Raw genomic sequence first — 20,044 nt, forward strand, 5'->3', positions numbered from 1 at the left:
TAAACCCCTGTTAATCACAGTCACTGTGAGCCTGCCAAGTAAATCACGTCTCAGTGTTGCTGTTCCATTTTTCAGGTAGAAATAAAAAGTGTGTGAGAATGCCAGAACCTAGAAATTAAGCTCCTCCCAAGAGGGGGTCCAAAGCTTTTGAAAATACAAGCTCTTCTATTGTGTTCATGACATTGAGTGGAATTACACAAGCACTAAAATTGAGTATCCAATGATCATAAAAATAATTCAGGTTGGAGGGATTCTCTGGAGGTTGTCTAGTCGAACCTCCACCCAAAGCAAGGCCACATGCAGAGTTAGGTCAGATTGTTCAGTCCAACTGGGCTCAGGGATTTCCGAACACTTCCAAAATGCTGGATCCACCTCTCCAGGCCACCAGGCCCATGCTCTGCTGTTCTGATGATAAACAACTTTCTTCCTAAATCTAGCTGGGATTTCTTTTCTTGCAACTTGCATGCATTATCTTTTGTGCTTCCATCATGCAGTCCTGAGAAAGGGCCTGACCCTGTCTTCTCTATAGCCTCTCATTCTCCAGACCAAACCACCCCAGCGCTCAAACACAGGTGCTCCTGCCTCTGCAAGAGCTCCAGCTCTTTACACATCTAGTACAAGTACTGAAATCATACATAAATTTATTTTGGTTTTGGTCTACAAATAGGCAGGTCTATGCATCTGAAAGGAGAAATGAGAAATGGGAAATGGAAACATCTTTGGGCTCCAAGCTGAACCATTATTTTCCCATACTTTTCAAACTCAGAGGCTTCATGCACTGCCTGGTGCGTCACAAGGGAGCTGCCTTCAAATCACCTGAAGAGAATGGTACTGAGCTTGTTGCCCTCCAAATCTGAGAATTTTCTGTGAGCTTTGGAGGGAGGTTTTGTTCTTATTTTATCTTTTCACTGTTCCCTCTGCTTTGAAAAACGAGCCATTTCAAGGTGATGCAATTGCAGCTGCTGTTCCAGAACAGCTGTGCGCAAAGGGGCAGTTTCCATCGCGCCAGGGAGCTGCCAACCAGGGTGGTACCTAAGGATAAGTATTATCAGTTTAAAGATGCTTGGTGTCTCCTGTTTCCTTTTTCTTTTGAGTAACAGGTGGTGGCTTGATGAGTAGATCAATTGCTTAATCAATGCTATGAATATTAACAGGAATATCATAAACCTGTTTCAGCTGAGTCAGTCTTAAGACATCCAGTGTGCGTATTGCAGACTTGAGCTTATGGAATGAGTTTTCGAATCAGCTAAATGGTTACTTTCCCCAGGAACCTTCAAGAACAGTTAGCTCATACCTGATCCAGACATAACCTGCAATTTAGTAACACAATTTTCACAACTCGTTCTAGATAATATGTTTCTTTTCCACCGTAAAACCCTAATCCTGCAACTGCCAGTTACACTGAATCACCACCCTGAAACCCATTTCAGACAGAAAAGCCTGTTGCTCAGTAAAATGAGATTAACTGGACTGAACCTCATTTAAGTAAAAACTTAATTCCAATTTCCATATTCTCTGCCTATCCCCAAGAACCCTGTAGACTTGTATTCCATTCCTGTAGCTTAAGTTGGACATTTTTTCTGATACAAGGATATCAAATCACACTCCTGAATCAATCTACACAACCTCAAACTCTGCTCAATCCAACCATTTTCACAGTAAAGATATTTCTGAAGTGCTTCAGCTCAGATACACTCCACTGCAGGGGACCCTCTTTGCAGTGGCTTGACACCAGCTGCATTGCCAGCATCCCTGTTGGCAAGAGAGATTTCCCCGTTATTTTACAACGGTATAAAGACCCTCAGAGCAAGAAAGGTCCCTTTGAACTGCCCGTCTTCTCTCAGTTACTGGTATGCTGTCTGCATGCAACAACGCAACTTTAGCATTTTTAGTGATCATCGGAATTTTACTGCAGCAAAGTCGCAGCCACAGAGAACAAAGCCCTTTGCTTTCCAGAACAGGAGGGGAAACTTCCCTGAACAGACTCATCAGCATGTGCATCTGGTCTGATGTGGAAAGAGACTCTGGAGGACAGAGAACATCATATTTACTTTACAAACACACACAACATCACAAATTATACGTCACAGGAGCAGTTGGGTATCTCATACTGGACAACAGTCTACTGGTGGAGAGAGGGAGAACAGCAGGTTTTTGCCACCGCAGTGAATACCTCTATCGAGTTAGTGAAAACAGGTCCCAGAAACCCAAGAACAAATCCTCCAAGCAATTTACATCACTCTGAATAAACTCATCATCTATCAATGGCAAAGTTCTTTGTTGTACTGGAAAATATTCTGTCTGGAAATATACGTAGGAATGGTTTTGTACTGACTCCCAGTTTCTGCACCATCCACGCTTTTGTACATATAGGTTAATAAAGCAGCACGCATGCGTAAAAGGTATTTCACATTCCTCTACATGTGATCAAAGTCCAACAAGAGTATCTGGGTATGAGCGAGAGGACAGTTTCAACTTTCTTTCCTGGGCTCTTCCCTAAGATCGTCCTACCCCCAGCACAGGGAGTGACTCTGGCAATACTGGGGTAGCCACAAAAGCTACGTAACATTTTTTAATAACTCACCCCAAAGAAATATAAATGCTTGCTTTCTTAAACAGAATTAAGGAATCTTGGTTTGATACTTCACCCTGTAACAATGACGTGCACAAAAAACAAGCTATGGGGGGCGTTTTTTTCTTACGTTTGTTCTTTTTTGTGGCTTTAGTAGCGTGTTTGCTTAGAGCCCACAAGCACCAGCTCACACTCTCTTCCCTGCTAACCGGGGTCCTTACCGGTGACGACGCTGGGGATTTTGGACAGAAAGCTCTTGACAGTGCGGATGGGAACTCCACCTGTTTTGTCATCCTGCATTCTCGTAATGATGTCTTCAATCTGTCAAAAGGAAGGGAAGACTTAGTGGTTCATGCAAAATGGTGACTGTAACATTTATACACCGTGACTGCTTTGGAGCCTTGCTGGTAGGACAGGCTTCAAACATACCACGTGTATTACTGCACAAACACAGACCTAGAGACGCAGCTACCACCTCCCAAATTTAAACCCTGAGACTAGAAACCACAAGACAACATAGACCAGCTTGGAACATGGTGGTCGGATACTGACAATCCAAATGCAACTGTGCTTTGTTTGCTGACCGGGGTGACACAAAGGTGTCGTTTGATCCACGTGTGAATTGGCTTAGACTCATGCTGCAACCAGCTTAAGGAGCTTCCCATCCAGTCCACTTTACTGTCTTCTCCCACATTCGTTTGAATCCTCGATACTGTGACCTTGGGAGGGCTTTCATTTTCCAAAGGGTTCCAGACAGTCGCCAACGGCCTACGGCTTGAGAAGAGCACGAGGCACAACAACTGCAGGTTGATTTCCCCTGCCTAGCGCCGTAGGCTGGGATGGTACGTGGCCGTGGTTATCGTATGAAGTAAACAACCAAAAGTAAAATGATCATAGAGAAAAACTTGTTAGATTTGCACAGCCAAGTTAACTTTTACTTCATGGGCACATACATAATCCATCACGTACAGGAAAATATACAATCATCTTCAAAAGCCACGGCAATCAGAGGATCTGGTTGCTGGGGAAGGGAGCTTAATCCTCCTCCTGTTTACTCTAAAATGGGAAGGGATTTTTGCTCCTTTTGAGGCTACTCCCCCTGCATTAACTTGAAGGCAACGCCAGGGAGAACAAAAAACTGAACATAAGTACAGCGCAGAAATTCAGCATCTCCAAAAACTCTTTTCAAGTTAATAAGGTCTCAGAAGCCCAACAAAAATAAACCTGAAGCTGTTGGCACTGTTAGCTTGAGTAGTTGACAGCACAGCCCTGCCCGCTGCTGGTGACAGGGGGCCGAGGCCAACGGCGGCCAGACAGAGAACACAGCTCTGATTTTACCTAAAGATTTTCTCCTCACAGACATTACAGAACAACAACCTCGGCAGAGAGGTTACGTGGTGGGAACACAGCCCCTCTCTCTCCTAAAGGCAGCCTGAGAGCTCAACCAGCTCTCTGTAACTCTGGAAAGCTGGCTTTGTTTAGATGTGCAAGTGAGTTTCTTTCACAGACTTAACACCTACATTTCAAAACAAGTTTAATTTCAAGTCTTCCCGAGGCTGTAATACAATCTCCCTGCCAACTTCAGATACTGAACTTGATCACTGTGTTTTTAACCTCAGGCTATCGCTTAACTGAACTGTTGCACCTCGTTTATATATTATTTTTAAGTTAACACATGCCCTGAACAAATTCTCAATGGGAATGAAGTCACAAAGATGAAAATATCCTGAGATACTCAGTAGATTACGGGAGGGTTGGGTACCTACAGTTAATTTGTGATAGAATAATGCTACTTTTCCTCTAACCCAAACACTGTGAAAATTAATACCACCTTTTCCCCTTTAACTGAACTTTATACAAGGTCATCTGCTGATGAAACCAGTTTCTTCCAGTCTGAGGATACCTGGAGGAGTAACTGCTTCTCTCAGGCTGGACACGAAGCATTTCACAGCACCTCGTGGTGCTGAGAGGAGCCCAACGGCATCACTCATCGCCAACACAGACCTACAAGGCTACGGCACTCTGACACCAGACCTGCCAGGGGGACGGGACAGCTCGGTTGCCTGCAAAGGGTGGACCAAGAAGCTCAGCCAGACTAAGAACCACTTCAACAAGGCAATGAAAAAGCCTCTCTGTGACCAACTACTTACGTGCCTTCATCCGTATGCACTTGTAGCTGGCATTAGGGAGAGATTTTTCCAGGAAAAATAGTAGGAGGAAACTACTCTGGAACACGTTACAAGTCCCATGTCTCCAGGAACACTTAAGGGCTTTAAAAGTACAAGCATAATTTTTGGTAAAACTGTCGGGTTTTCTTTCCCTATTTCAATGAAAAGTTCAGAATGAAAAACAAGCTAAAATAATTGTTTTGCTGCAGGAAAGTAAGCTTCTTACTCTTTTGTTCACTGTAAGCTAAAGGAACACCAGACATGATTTATGTCATTATCACCTCAAGAAAAGTTCCATTTCAAGCAAAATAAACCCTTAATTATGTTAAAAGCAAAATATATTGTTTTTACCTAAACTATCCCGGTTCCAAGCAATCAAGCAGGCAGTGGTGTCTCAAATGGGGCCATTAATCCAGGTTTCAGTCACAATTACAAAAGCTTACTGCAATTTTAAATCCAAATAAACAAAACTGCCCTAGAGGTAACTCCTTCCCAAAAGGCCTCTTCTTCCTCTTGTCTTCCAGCCTGACTACTGGCACTTTTTGTTCTCATTATTTCCGATCACTGGATGTTTGTTCTTTCCTTCCCTTTCTACTCAGATGGCCGCATCCCCTTCCTTCCCTGCCCTCTCATCTGATCCAGAGACAAGTACGCACATCGTCCTCCAAGAGCACGCCAGCATTTGCAGTCTGCTGCCCCAGAGCCCGCGGGGTTACAGCCTCTGGTTGTATGCAGTCGCTCCATTCCCAACGTGCTTTCTCATGCTCTCCAGCAAACTTCTGCGCTGTTTGAAGGGGACAGCGTAGCCCATTCGAAGAAACATTTGGTGATTGTTTTATCCTTTCTTAAAGTTCTAATCAAGTTTTAAATAAAATATTAAAAAATCCCTATATTTTGCAACCTATGTCAAGTTTTTGTTCAGTCTGCTACAAAGAGAAGATCTGACCCTTTGTACCAGACTTTGTATTTTGCATCCACCCAACATTTGCAGATATCGCCACCCTGGACCCAAATTCCTGCCTAGCAATGGAATTGTTGCATGAAATAAGTGATACAGTGACAAAGTGGAAAAAAGTGATTATTAGAGCTTCAAGTGTGGAGAAAAGCAAAGAGGGAACATCAAGCATGAAGGTCACTTTTATCAAAGCTTTCCATCTTAACTTTTAAGAGAGTTACCTAGGCACTTCACCGCTAGTGTGATTCACCCTTCAGTTTCTGCATGTCATTAAACATCCTTTAGGTTTCCCTATCCTAGGTAGATAGGGACTAAGAGTCCTCGGATAGTTCACTTCATCAGGCTACGAGGCAGGAACTAGTAAAACTAAGCATTCCTTGTATTTATCACTCTTAAATGAGCAAGCTTCAGTGAACTAACTTCTGCCCAACAGAAGTCAGAACAGGCAATGTGGGTTTTTTTCTATTATGAGGGTCACTGCTATTTCAATGTGGTCTGATTTAGCATCAGTCAAGGGAACTGTTACTCTTCCCTCCGAGTGGATTCTGGGTCAATATCTCCCTGAGAAAGCCAGAGCAATGTCTGGATCTGCTGTCACTGCTGGCTACACGCTGCAATGCATGCCTAACAAACTAGCTCTGCCTTTCTCCTGACCGGTTGCTGACAACTCTGCTCCCTACATTTGTCCAGAATGATTTTATTTCACATTACCCCACTTCCGATGCACTGAAAAGGGCTTTTGGCTTCAGGAGCACGTTATCAGTGGAGACAGGACTCTACAGCAGACAGTTTATGAGAGTTTACCAACATATTCTGTTACACAGAATGCGTTAGGGATGTAACGCATATGTGGGATTTGCTGGTAGTCATTAGACCTTCTTTTCCACTATCAGCACTTTTGCTGGCCTAAGGAGAGTGAAGGCGTGAAGCAGACGACCTTGAATTTCTGTCAGAGCTGAGATGTCTATCACTAAGAGATGAGAGGTCCCTTTTCTGAGGCAGGACAAAATAAAACATTACATTTTATTTATAATACATTTTGATGTGTTACAATAAATAAAACATAACGCAACAACAAACGTAACGACCGCAGCCTGGCAACTTTGGGTCGGTGTCACGCAACATCCCTAGCGTTACCATTATAAGGGCGGAAAATGACTCTCGACTTTGCAGACTCTTTCTCGCAGCACCAGAAATCAAGCAGGCACCCAGACCGCAGCATGCTAGTGTGCGCAGCTCTGCTCAAGGCTGACCTTGGAGGCAACGCGCTGAGGGAAGGGCAAGTAAACACACAAAAAAGAAAAGCCAAGGGCTCCCACCTCCCAAGACCCCATGCCTGGACACCAACAACAGCTTACTGGAGCTACCTGGCTGAACATGTTTAATCGTGACTGATTACCACGTAATGATGTCAGAAGCCACCGTGGTCCCATTTTGCCCTTTTTTGTGAGCTAATGAAGGAAACAGTGCCTTTTTCATACTCTATCCTCCGAGTTAGCTGTGCATACTCCCTTGGACCCTGCAGGCCAGGTCCTGCTGCCTATTTCTGAATATTTCAGTACGCACCAGGTTCCTGTCTGATTACTCGCAGCAGGTACCCTGCTCTTGGGAATGTCTGTCACCAGCTAACCTGTGCTGGAGAGTCTCTGAGCGTCGCTCATCAGCGCCAACATGAAATGCGCAGGGTGGACAGACAGCTCTGTGTGATACCAAATATCCTCTTTGCCCTGGCAGATGAGAGCTCTCGTGAATATTGGTGGAGCTGGACGGCACAGGGAGGAAAGTATCAAGCTGTTGTCAGCTAGCATGACGGCAACAATTATAAATACATCTGGTCCTTTACTCTTGACGGAAAGATAAGTTTAAAATAGACCGTTTCTCATGTTGCAAACCCCTGCGGGTCCCACAAGCACCTCTGACTAGTCTCTGACGCTACCAGCACGCCTGCGCCTTCTGCATCTGCCGACTCCTGCCATGCAGCCCCACGCGCGCACAGACGAGGAAAGTTAATTTGACAAGAAGCCTGAAGCCAACTTGCTTCACCAGTCCAGACAATTTTACTCTGCTCAAACACAGGAAGAGGAGACTGGGAAGAAAAAGAAAAAAAAAAATAAATACACCTCCCTTTGGCACCCTCAAGGGAGAAAGGACAACCTTGCCTCCAAGACAGCGCTGGAAAGCGGCGGAGCACCAACGCCAGAGAATTGCTGTGTGACCTTCAGCAAACAGCTTCATCCGTCTCTGTCCAAGTCTCCTCTCCTGTATAATGGAGGTAATACCGAATCACACAGGGGCAAGTGAAACTTAATTCAAAGATGTCAGAGAAGGACTTGGAGAGCCTCAGACAGTGGATGCTACATGACTACAAAAGATACGCTCCCCATCCCTGACAACCCTTTCACAATCCCAACCACAGTAACAAAACCGAAGTGTGGCAGAGCACCCACACATCAGCTGGCAGGGCCGTTTGGCCGCTTCCCACATGACTAATTTCTGACAACTGCTGAGGGCAGGGGCACTGATGGAACTTGTCCTCTTCCCGATGGAGCTTTTATCTCTGCTTTTTTTAAATTTCAGAGCTCGTTTCAGATAAAAGCAGAACATACCACGTAGCTCCCTCACGCTTGACTGTGTTTCAGGGAAGAAAGAAAATAACAACTATGTTCTTCAGATGTTTATTGGGAGGGTGAAACAGAGCTAATAATCTCATCTTGAAACTGGAACATGCTGTAGCATTTATATATCTCTCTTATGAACAGAAGAGTACCAGTGAATGAACAACTACCAAGGCACTCATCGTGATTATTTGTATACTGCTGCTAATCCAGCCAGAGCTTCACAAATTGAGTATCTACTCAACAAGTCATCACATGGAGGGACAGGTTTCACCATATCAACTGAATTACCCAAAACAATGCTTAAGGAAAAACTGTGACACTTCCTTATTCAGCTGCTGAGGTGCAGAACCAGAGGCTGGGGAGCATCAGGCAGCAGCTTTTTGATCAGACCATGCCTCCCGTAGCACAGCCTACGATATTGGCTCTGCCTGGCACCCCGGCTCGGGCCTGGGCTGCGTTTTAGGAAAATGTAGTCATGGAAAACGGGAGCTGGAGCTATTCCCATCAGGCAGCATACGCACAGTTGGAGAGTAGTGTTTAATGTTCAGCAGAAACACAAAGCTTAGCAAATTAATTCAGCAAACAGAGATTCTCCAAATGAGCTGAACTAATGCAATTTTCTCCCTCCCTCCAAAAAACCCCAAGCTTTTTAGCCTGTCAACAGTTAGAAGCAAAAGACATCAACGCATCAATGTTATGCAACTTCAATTTTTCATTAAAAACATTTTGACAGAAAACTCCCTATGAGCTCAAATTCCACGTGAGCTGTAATCGCTTAAGAGTAGAGGCTACTTTAGCATGTTAGAAAGCTATGTAAAATATTTGTTTACAGATTGTGCAACTGTAATCATGGTAGCAAATACTCGGGACTCTGTTGCATTTTTACAGCATAACAGAAGTTTCTTGTTAACAGTGTGATGCATTTGTTCCCCATGCTTTCTGCAGTTATGGTAAAGATGTCACATATATGCATGTAATCAGCTTGAGAGATCTTACACCATCTAGAGCACGGATGCTCTAATTAGAAACCTTCTCAGGTTAGCTGCAAATTAGACCAAATATTTACTTTGCTCTGTAAGCAGAAGTGTTAAGATTTTATGACTGTTGGAAAGTATCATAAATACCCAGTAAAGATCACGTGAATTTTAAATAAAGCACTCCAATGGGAACCAAACGGTCGTAGAATTATCACTGGGATGGGATGCAAGTCACATTTTGGTGAAAGGAATCATACCATTACTGCCATACAGAATGTATTGAATAGGGGTGGCTTTTGTGTGATTTACGAACCACGCGAACACATACGCAAACCTATGCACAGATACACGCATAAATGCACGGATCGTTTCAGCCAGGAAAACTGCAGGGTGGAGTCACCCATAAACTCTTTCTCAGTGTGCAATCTGAATTGGAGGAACCACTTTGGAGGAAAAAAAAAAAAAAAAAAAGGAAGAAGTTCAGTCCCTCTGTCCCCTAAACAGTGCTGCTAAGGGAGCCACTGGCACTGACAGCATCTGGACTGTCGGTATCTGTCAGCTAGTGACAGCACTGAGCCTCCCAGACCATTTTACACAGGTCACCAGTCACCCAGTACTAAGTACTTCCGAGCACGCCATCCTCAGCAAGGTTTGAATGGATAATCCTGAAGGGCTCTTCAGTGACTATCTGCAGATTGAAGACTGAATCAAAAGAAAGCAGCAGCACAGGTTGAAATATGGAGGAATAAAGTTATAATAGGAAATCCAGAGCTGCACTTACGGTAATATATTCATCACAGTCCCCTTATGTCAATAAACCAAGAGGGGCCGGAGAGGAGCACGAGAGCACACGCTTTCTTTTGACAAGCTTTCGCTGAAGTCACCGACTGCAAGGACTGACAGCATCCTGCTGCCTCGCTCCAGCCAGGGTCCGACGCACAAGTTGCCGTGGAAACGGTAGAGATTTTCTTTTCTGTTGCATCACTGCAGCTGATGTAAAACTACGCAGGTCTCCAGATTGCTCGTACGGTGATGAATGAGAAGGAGTGGAGCAGATGTGCCTACCGCAGCCCGCACAGGGACTGCCATAGAAGGAGTAAACTCCGTGCGCGACATGGCAGAGCTCCTTCGTGCGCCCACTCCCGTGTGGGAATGCGCATTTGGGCCCCTTGCCGCCCCCACCGTGGGCAGGGCACCAGGGTGAAGCCCATTAACCCAACCTCAGGAATGCTCAGGAGCAAAGCTGTGACCCAGCTGCCATCTAAAATAACATTGCACAAACTGCTTGACTTGGCAAGTGCCGAAAGTAAGACAGTTTAGTTCAACAGCTTTGATTTTGTCAGTGCTTCTTTCAGGGGTTAGCTCCCACACCCTGAATTTCACTTTGAGTTCTGGCTATCCGCTAATCCTTCTCACACAAGACAAAATTATGCTGGGGCCTGTTTTTTGTGCTGGAGTGACCACAAAAGCTCCAGAAATCTTAAATCCTGCAACAACACTGAGCTGAGTCTCCAATTTGTAACGTGACTTGAGGCCAGTTTTTCAAGCCTGATTAGAAGTAGCACATAAAAGTCTTAGCGTTGCACTAGATCACATGAAATAACCAATAATCCTCGCCTGTGGTGGTCCATGCATGACCTGGCGTGAAAAAGCAGCACAGCTCTCTCCTCCATGATGCTGAACTGTAGTTTGATAAACACAGCACTTGCCAGAGAAAGATCGCTTCCTCTGGAGCATCAAATGGAAGGCACTTCCAGACAGAAAAACGCCAGACGTCGGTGGGTCACCAATCTGTTCCCGTACGGGAACTTGCCGCTCCCCCGATCTTGATAAAAATGAAGAGCTGGTTACGAACTGCACCCAAACCCCTTCAACCCAAATCCACAAACCCAAGCAGACTCCCACTGGCACCTTCCCAAAGCTGGGGATTGGACAATATTCTCAAGGCTCATCATCCTTCTCTGCAGCTGGAAACATGGAGCTGCCACCTCCCACCCCGCCTGCCTTCCACGAGAGGCTGAGGAGGAAAGGACTATCCAGCCACCTCCTTCACAGCCCCACTGGCACGTGAAAACGAGCCTTCCCATGCAATGGGGTGGAAAAGCCCATTCCTGGGTCTGGCAGAAAATTAATTATTTTAAACAATGCTGAGCAGGTGTAAAAAGAAGACAAGTTGTTCCTCACGAGCGATATTGTTCCCCCCCCACCCCATCCTGCTACAAAATGCGGCGACTGCCAAGTAATTAATCTGAATAAATATATTTAATGAAATAAAATACAGAGACATAAAAAATAATCAGATCAGAAGTGGAGATGGAGTTGGTGGATGCCTGGTCAGGATTTTGGCATTGCTACTGCTGTCTTTAAAAATGTGAGTAATGATGAGCAGGGAATGTCACTGTATCACTTCATATACTCAGTGGTGTGTGTCCTTCTCCAGTTCTCACTTTTTTAAAGCAAAAGAGATTTTCTACCCCGCTAGTGGATCTTTAACAGGAAGAAAACTCTGCAGTTGAGGAAAAAACCCCAAATAAATCTGCTGCATTGCTGGCCATTTCTGCATACAGAAGAAGAAAATGGAAAGAAAGTAACTTCCATTTAAAGTGATTATTTTCTGTTTAAAACTGTACGGTCTAAATTTGCACTTGGATTTAGGCCCTACGCCCGAGGGAAGCTTCATGTCCATACCCCTCATGAAAGGGCTGAAAGGTATTTGCAGTGAAAAGGAGGACACGTGAATTATGAGACAGGACTTCCACACTGCGAACTTCTTGTTTCCATCTGAGCTTCAACAAAGCACTACCAACCGCAGGCAGAGTCAGATGAAACTATGTAGTACGAACTCGAGAATATTATGATTTAATAAGAAATGCAGTGTACCATCATTTTTTATTCATTTTGCAAAGCTTCATAAACACGTTCTTCCTAACTTCTCCCACAATGATGAAGCTACTTAGAACCATTCAGAGAACAGCTCACAAGCTATTTCCAATATGAGATGCAAGAGTTTGGTTTTGTTGTTCCCCGCAGGAAAGCTGTGTCACAGGCACCAAATCTCCACCGTTACCTTCCCTAATGAATTGATGAAGGAAACTATCCTGCATATCCCTTCTGTTTTGGTAGTTGATGGGCTCCTGTGGCTTAGCTAAAATAAATTATGCAGGAATAGATATATGGACACACCAAATGTTTCTCTTCAAGACAACAAAAAAAGTGGAGCTTCAGGAATTGTTTTTTCTGCCCCCCTTTTTTTAAGCATTCCTCTGTGTATATAATACTGTGGCACATAATACAGTGTGACAGGTCATTTCATGCATCGTTTAACTCTTTGCACTGCAAAGTGCTATACCACAATAAAGATCAGATACACAGCCCCCCCACCCCAAATGCTGTGAAGTAGATGCAAAGCAGAGAAGTTTATAAATTACAGGAAAAAGAGGAAACCCTCTTTACCACCATCGAAAGGTTGTATTTTGTTTCTCCCCCTCCCCACATGACAGTGCCACTTTGCAATTTTTTATTTTTTTTTAACATAGGAAACTAAAAAATTAAAAAAATTATAAAAGTCAAAGACACAGACCCTCCTCCCCCCACAAGTTTTCCACCCAGGATTTAAAGGTAACATTTCCTTTTGCAGTGGTATTTTCATTGACATTTCAGAACAGAGGGAAGAAAGAGGCTTTGTAAAGATTTGTTTGTTAGAGAACGAAAGAATGTAGTTACGGCTATTTTTTCTTCCATACCTCTACAAACTATTTCTTTTCTCCATATTGCTTTTTAATGCCTTTTAAATAGATGTATCAGAAAATGGATAATTATATGATCACAAAGATATACAAGATTACCAATGTTGGAAACCGAAGACCTCGGTTTAGCCCATGAAGAGACAAAGCTGAAGTGTTTAGCACCGCAAGACCTCCTATACTAGTGCTGGGAAAAAGTGCCAGACAAAAGGCAGTGACGGGCAGGGCTGGTCTGTCCACCCACACCACATCTAAACACTCCGCAAAGTATAGATGACATTTTTCAAGTGAGGGGATAAGGTTTGGGCATTTAGCAATTATTGGAAAAACATTTTTCAAGTGCTCTACTTCACTCTCTGATATGTTAGTGAGCAGCAGTAAAATGAAAAGTATTAGAGAAAATTTTAAATAAATTTGAGCATTCCTCAAACCAGATCTGATGCTGTCTGACCAAAGTTATCTTAATGTAGCAATTAATTTATTTAAATATGCTAAGTTATGCTGATAGGCCAGTTTGCATAACTTAGGAGTCCCAGAGCCTCTTGAACTGAGCCACTCAAATACTTTGGCCCTTGACTTTGACAGCAGCTATTGCTAGAATGAAAAAACCCAAATCCAAACCTCACAGATTGCTAAATGGAAGGCATGAATTAAAAATGTACATACGATTCTCGTAACTTAATCATCATTACTGGATTTATGAATGTTTTCATGCACTGCAACTACCATTTATTATTCTATGACTGGTGCTTTCCCTTTGGCAAAGCAAACGTTGCAAATCAAACAGTAGTTATAAGTTCTGCGGCAACTCAATTATGGTCCTCACCATGGGTGAGGTTATTTACTTCAACCCTGATTTTATGATTTATTCAGTGGTTCTGCTACTGTTAGCTCTGTCCTTTGGTAGCAATGATGTTGTCAATTTACTAAGAGGTATACTTAAAACAATTTATAACAACACTTTGGAAAAACAATAATTTTCCTTGTTCATATCAAAAGAAATGTCAGATTCTTTTTCCCCTCAACAAAGTTTTCCTTATTCTGCTAATAACAAATTGAGGAACACATCATTTGCAGTAAACTTGTGGCAGTTAATAAGGATGATGCCGTGCCTGCTTTGCTTTCAAATCTCAGCATCAAACCGCTGTTGGATTCGACGCTGGCATTTAACGCCTCTAACGCCCGACTGGGGCTCCGCTGCGCCCCAGCTCTGCAGAACACAAGGGCGCTTTGGCTGAGAAGAAACGGCTACAACTTCTGTGAACCCTGACGGAGACACCAGTTTTAAAGACTTCTACCTCTTGACACCTAACCAATATTTTTCTTAATTCAGGGGGTGGGGGGAGAGGGACAGTTACCTGTAGAATGAAAGTTAGAAATCCCACAAAGAAAGATATCATTTACTTTTGGTAGCTTATTGCTATCTTCTCTACAGGGGGGTCTGTGTAAGAGACAGCTGAAGATGCTGCTCCCAACGCAGAATTACCCAGCAAGAGCACGAGGCGCTCTCGCTCGCCTTTCCTGCCAGCAGACAACACAAAAGCCTGTCTCTGGCCCTGTAATGCTAACTTGCTCTTTTATTCACTGAGAAAGGACAGAACAGAACAAACGGAGCAGACACTGCATCCTGTGGCTACAGCTCGGCGGCTGTTTCAACAAGTGAATGTACCAAATGAGAGCGAGCGAGCGAGCTACCTCCAGAGCACGAAATAGCTGCTTTTACCCTATGTTATATCACTGTTATGTGATATCTATACACAGGGTTTTGTTGTTGGGTGCTTTGTTGGTGGTGGCGGTTGTGGTTTGTTTTTTTTTTAATGCAGAAAGTATTAGCTCCAAAACATACAAAGTAATCTTTCTGCATGACACAGGTAATTTTTTTTCTCACAGATTTCATGTTCCATTAACTATGTTTTCATGGTGTGGAAGGAGAACATCTAGCATGTAACACCATAAACGTACTAAATCTTATCAGACAAACAACTGGTTGTACAATGTGGTCTTGACTTCCACTCTACCTTGCTTTCCACAGCAATGGTTTCTGCACTAGTGTACTTTGGCTCATAGCATATTGTTTGATTAAAAAAAACCCTCACCAAAAAATGTTAAATGTCTCTACATCTCAGTTGCGTAAGTCTACGAGAACGGCTAGGCACAACATCTTTGCCACTACATTTTTAACTGCTTAGTGCTGAAAGATGGAATTGCTTCATACACAACTGTGTTGCAAGAGCGGATTCTTTTAATTGTCGAATGTCAGCTGAGAGACAGATGGGGTATTCGGTCATAGGTCAGATCTAAGGTAGCCAAAGAGCGTAACATACCAAGCAGCACACATAAACAACATGAGTTTTTAAGCACGAGCTACAATATAAATCACAGACCACATTAAAGTGATTTACCTTCCTCATTCCAAGATGGAATGGAAGCAACTCTACACACAGATGGGAAATACATTTTATGGTTTCAGAAGTACATTGGGATTACTATTTTATGGTGTTTTAAATAGTTTTCCTGTTCCTACTTTTTATAAACACCCTTAACGACCCTCAGAGATACAACTTTGACTTCTAGATACAAGGGAGTTACATATTAGCAGGTCTGACTTGCACCTCGATGCTGTTAAATCTTATTAGTGCTCAAGTCTGGCACTAGGGCTTAATGGTGAATTATTAACAAAAGAGTATAAGGGGTTTTCACTTTGCTATAAAATCATTTTCTTACCAGCTAAGGTCATTACTAAAGTCACTGAAGTACTGAAATATTCACTACTGGGGCATATTCAAAGTCTCCCTGTTTCATAATTTTCTAAGTTATCATCTCCTAAGTTCCTGCTCTGTCCAACTGCAAAGCAACATAACTATCTCTAAACCAGAATTAAAATATACCTAACACGCTTTTCAGCAACTTGTCTTTCAGCAGGCTAACTTTTTGTAGCAATATAGCTATAGGTCTATCTATAAATGGAAGAAATGAAAGTACAATAATAATTCTTGCTGGTAAGAACAAACCTTGCACAAAAAGAAGCTTCCTTAGAGCTTCCTCATCACACAAAGAATAATATAGTTTTACCCATAAACAGCACTACGTAGTTCTGCAGCAGTGGGTGTTTTTACTCACATAGTAAGAAAAAACACCACCACAACCCAAAAAAACCTTCCTTCAGAGTATTTTTTCCTTCATGTTCCTCCCTCCTCGGCAGCCTCTTGTGCCCCTCGTCCACCCTGGCTTGCTCCTCCACCCAGCCGCCAGCTTTGTGTCCCCGACCCCCACTACCTCCCTCCCTCATTTGTGCAGGTCGTCTGAGGTCTTGAGCACATGCAGCTCTAAAGCAGTAAGTGCTATATGCATTGAAATACAGTACCACAATTAACACTTATTGTGTCTTACTGTCTTCATCTTTCCACACATCAGAACCAGAGAAGCGGCTCAGCAACCTTTGATGTGCCACCTTTCCTAGGGCGGACGCAGAGCGCAGTAACCGTAAGCCCTTTTAGCTTGAAGGCCGAATGTGGCAGCTCACGCCAGGGCTGCAGTGGACGACCGCAGGTGATCCTCCTGGATTGCTAACGCTCGGGTGGAAGATGGTGCTATGACCGTACGCGGTAGATGAAAAGTTTGTGCAGAAGCCAAGGCGCAGGTACTTGACCATCAGTCGCAAGGCAAGAGAGGAGTCTCGGGCCGCCCGTGTCCAAAACTGTGCGGCAGAGAGAAAGGAATGGCTGGGCTCTGAGCTCTCTGCTGCCATACAAACTCCGACCGTTATCAGGTTTGGGAAACTTATGATGCTCTAAGTCTTCGTCTCTTAGCAGAGGAGATTGGCGCAGATAAATAATCAAAAAACTTTTCTCAGTGTTTGTCCCTTACATTAGTTGAATATCATAATTAGATGTTTGCTGTTAAAATACCCTAATGATAGACTTCTGGGGGACTTTGGTTTTTAACCTGCTAGCAGAGAGCAGATAAAGATGTTAAAGCTGGAACCTAGCTTTGATGAACATTTGCCGTTGTGGCCAGCTCCTGAACCTAAAAATTTATTCATATTTTTCAGGCAGTTTGAGTAACAAGCCTTGCAGTAAGCTTCAGTAACTATTCAGAGCAATTCAGTAATTTTCTTCTTTTGCCACTTGCTTTCTGCAATCTAAGAGCAGTTTCTTGCTCTGACGCAACGTTACTTTTTCTGTAAAACATGGAAAGATCAAATGTGGATCCTGCAATTAATACAAGAATACTGCAACTTGCATAAAGCTAAGAATACTTACTTGAAATAAAATGCTTCTCTAAAGGGAGATGCACATAATTCTCACCTGTGCGAACATGGTTGGCTAATGAAAAACATATGCATGTGCACATACGTACACCATAAAAAAAATCAAACAACTTGAAATATGAATGAGTGTGAATGAACTGAAATTTTTTTTTTTTTTAGACTCAACCATGTTTCAATGCTGTGTCTATTTACACTTTCACAACCACGATTAAATGCAAAGGGTATACAGTGAACTTCCACTTCTTCTCTTTACAATTTTTAATACAGAGCAGTCCTTCAAAAGTGACCTATGTCACTTACGTCCTATACAAGCGTGACTAAATGAGAAACTTAGTAGTACTTATTTCAGAGGTTTCTTAACAGAATTTTCTTTACTTATTTTACTGTAAGTCAAACAAAAGTCAATCAGCAGTATTTGGCACTCAGTGCTAACAACTTCATAAAAAAACCCCCAAGACCAGTGAAAAAAATCAATAGGAATTAGACAGTTAACCCCCACCTAACATGTCTTACGACACCAGTTGTCTGAAGCGCAAAGGCAGGAAACATAAGACCACATAAATCTGTAACTTAAACTGGGCATGGGGGGCAGCGGTGGAAAACTCTTACACCTGCAGTCAACTCAGCAAGACACAGCTCTGCATTTCTTACCCAGCCAACCAGCAAGATATTAAAAAGAAAATGAGTAATGACTGAATAACTGGATATAGAAGGAAAAAAAAATATTCTCTACAAGTCCTCTTCAGTTTCTGTGTCAGTATCAAGTGGTCCCTATTAGTGCTAGGAAGTACGCATGAAAAGAAACAAGACCTGACAGCCTGGAGATCAGCAGCTCAGGCTCCACGCTGGCCTCTGCACCTGCTTCAGCTCAGCGGTGCACAAGGGCTCGGCAGGAGCAGGGCGAGGGAGGATGGTGGAAGGCCATCAATAATACATGTCTGAACAGCCAGGGGCAAGAAGAAGGGAACTGCATGCTGCATGGTGATTTCAAAGCTGGCGTTTCCAAGAGCATCCAAGGCCACTTCTGTGAGCATGGCCACCCTGTATTTATTGGTGTCTTCCAGCACATAAATGAGCTGCTGGAAGAGGCTTACTCTGGACTGCATCCCAGACCTGAGCAGCTCTCCAACACACCTGCAGAGAGATGGGAGAGTCTCTACCAGAAATTCAACACCAAATCTTCTTCTTTCACATTCAGGACTCGAGTTCATATGCAGGGAGGTCTGACTGCATTCTCATATCGGACACCGTTATCAGAATTTGACTCTGATACATAGGCTACCAACAAGGTCTGCACATCAGGCAACTAATGCTGCAAAAGCTTTCCAGAGACCTATGGATTGTTTGGCTTCTATTCTCTGTTGCTCATAGTCCTCATTCAGAAAAAAGATTCACCACCAGCTTCCACGTATCGTTTGTCTGGTCATTTCTGTTGCTATCCTGCATCTTGATGCATCTCTCCACGGAGTCAGCAACAGCCTTTTTGATTTTCCTGGGACTAAGAACTAGCACACTTCAACATACCTGAGTGCAAAGTTCGGTAACACACAATCACAGCACCGTCAGCCTCTGAAGTTCAAGTCATCCTGAGGGTTTAATGCTCATTTTCCTGGTATTTGCTGTTTCCTATCCTGTCTACATTTCTGTCCTTCCCACTACTCTGTTGCTAGCAGCAAGTGAACTGGCTACAAGCATTTTGCCTTTGCTTCCAGATGTACTAAGAAAGTAATTTGGATCCTCTTTCTTCAGTACATGCAGCTCCTCCTCATCAGTTCCCTAGGCTTCAGGGAAGGTTACCTCCCACCCTTCTGCATCTTTATTCTCCGAGCGCCTCAGTCTCCTCATCTGCTTTGTCGTCCTGCTCCCCACCACACATCTGTTCCTCTGAAAGTACAAGAACTTGTCACGCCCCAGCCCCAAGCTTGGGGAGCTCTCTGGGGAGTACCACACATGCACAGGAGGGGGAGCGCTCCAAAAACTCACCTTATTAATTCTTGCTGCTTATATATTTGATTCTCCCTCTGAAACTCACAGGTTGTACAAGTTTTAAACCCACTGGCCTACATTCGGCAGGGAGGGGAGATACCAGATACAATCACAATTCTGCGGGTTCTATAAAATCAAGTGATTAGATATTAGAGAGAGAACAACTTCATCTGAGCAACGTCAGTGCCACGGCTGTGAGAATTCCTGCAGCGAGCACTCAACACCCATTTGCCTTGAGACAACCCGCACACAACCGAGAACTTACGTATGACCCCTCTATATGGGAAGAGCTCCTGAGAAAACCTGCAGTCAACACGGAGATGCAAACCTGAGAGAAGCTGTGTTTCTGTTACCCACCAAACTCCCCAAGAGGCCTGCCTTTCATCCCAGCAGCCCTTCAGCGCATCCAGTTCAAGACCAGCATCAGTTATGGGCCTCCATCCCAACTCAGGGCTATTCGTTCCTGCCCCTGCATCGGGGTATCGCTGCCCTCTCGGAGGTGCCAACACTAGTTGTTCATCAGGGTGTAGTAAAAACTCCGTGCACAAAGTTGGAAGGCAACTACTTCTAAACATATCAGTTTGGGGGGGTCGCAGTGGGCAGGGGAGGGAAAAATCCTTGAACAGAAAAACTAACAGTCCAGAGTTCGTTATTTAAAACATACCTGCTTACCTGTGAATTTCTTCACAAGAATCTTGTCCTCAGTTTCAGACAAGAGCAAAAGTTGTATTTTTTTTTCAATAAGAACAATAAAT

General features: G+C 43.6%; 1 protein-coding gene across 4 annotated transcripts in view; it reads right to left on the minus strand.

Annotated features, from left to right (window-relative positions):
- The window catches only part of RGS6 (regulator of G protein signaling 6), a 297,793-nt gene that overhangs the window by 108,495 nt on the left and 169,254 nt on the right, over positions 1-20,044 (minus strand). For 3 of the 4 annotated variants that reach the window (XM_054828061.1, XM_054828059.1, XM_054828056.1), the window contains exon 3: positions 2,794-2,893. In XM_054828061.1, the coding sequence (XP_054684036.1) occupies positions 2,794-2,893 (100 nt within the window). Of the gene's footprint in view, positions 1-2,793; positions 2,894-16,423; positions 16,432-20,044 lie in introns of those variants that run through there. The other variant, XM_054828060.1, reaches the window with a different exon arrangement.

The sequence above is a fragment of the Grus americana genome, chromosome 5 (assembly GCF_028858705.1).
Source record: "Grus americana isolate bGruAme1 chromosome 5, bGruAme1.mat, whole genome shotgun sequence".
Lineage (NCBI taxonomy): Eukaryota > Metazoa > Chordata > Aves > Gruiformes > Gruidae > Grus > Grus americana.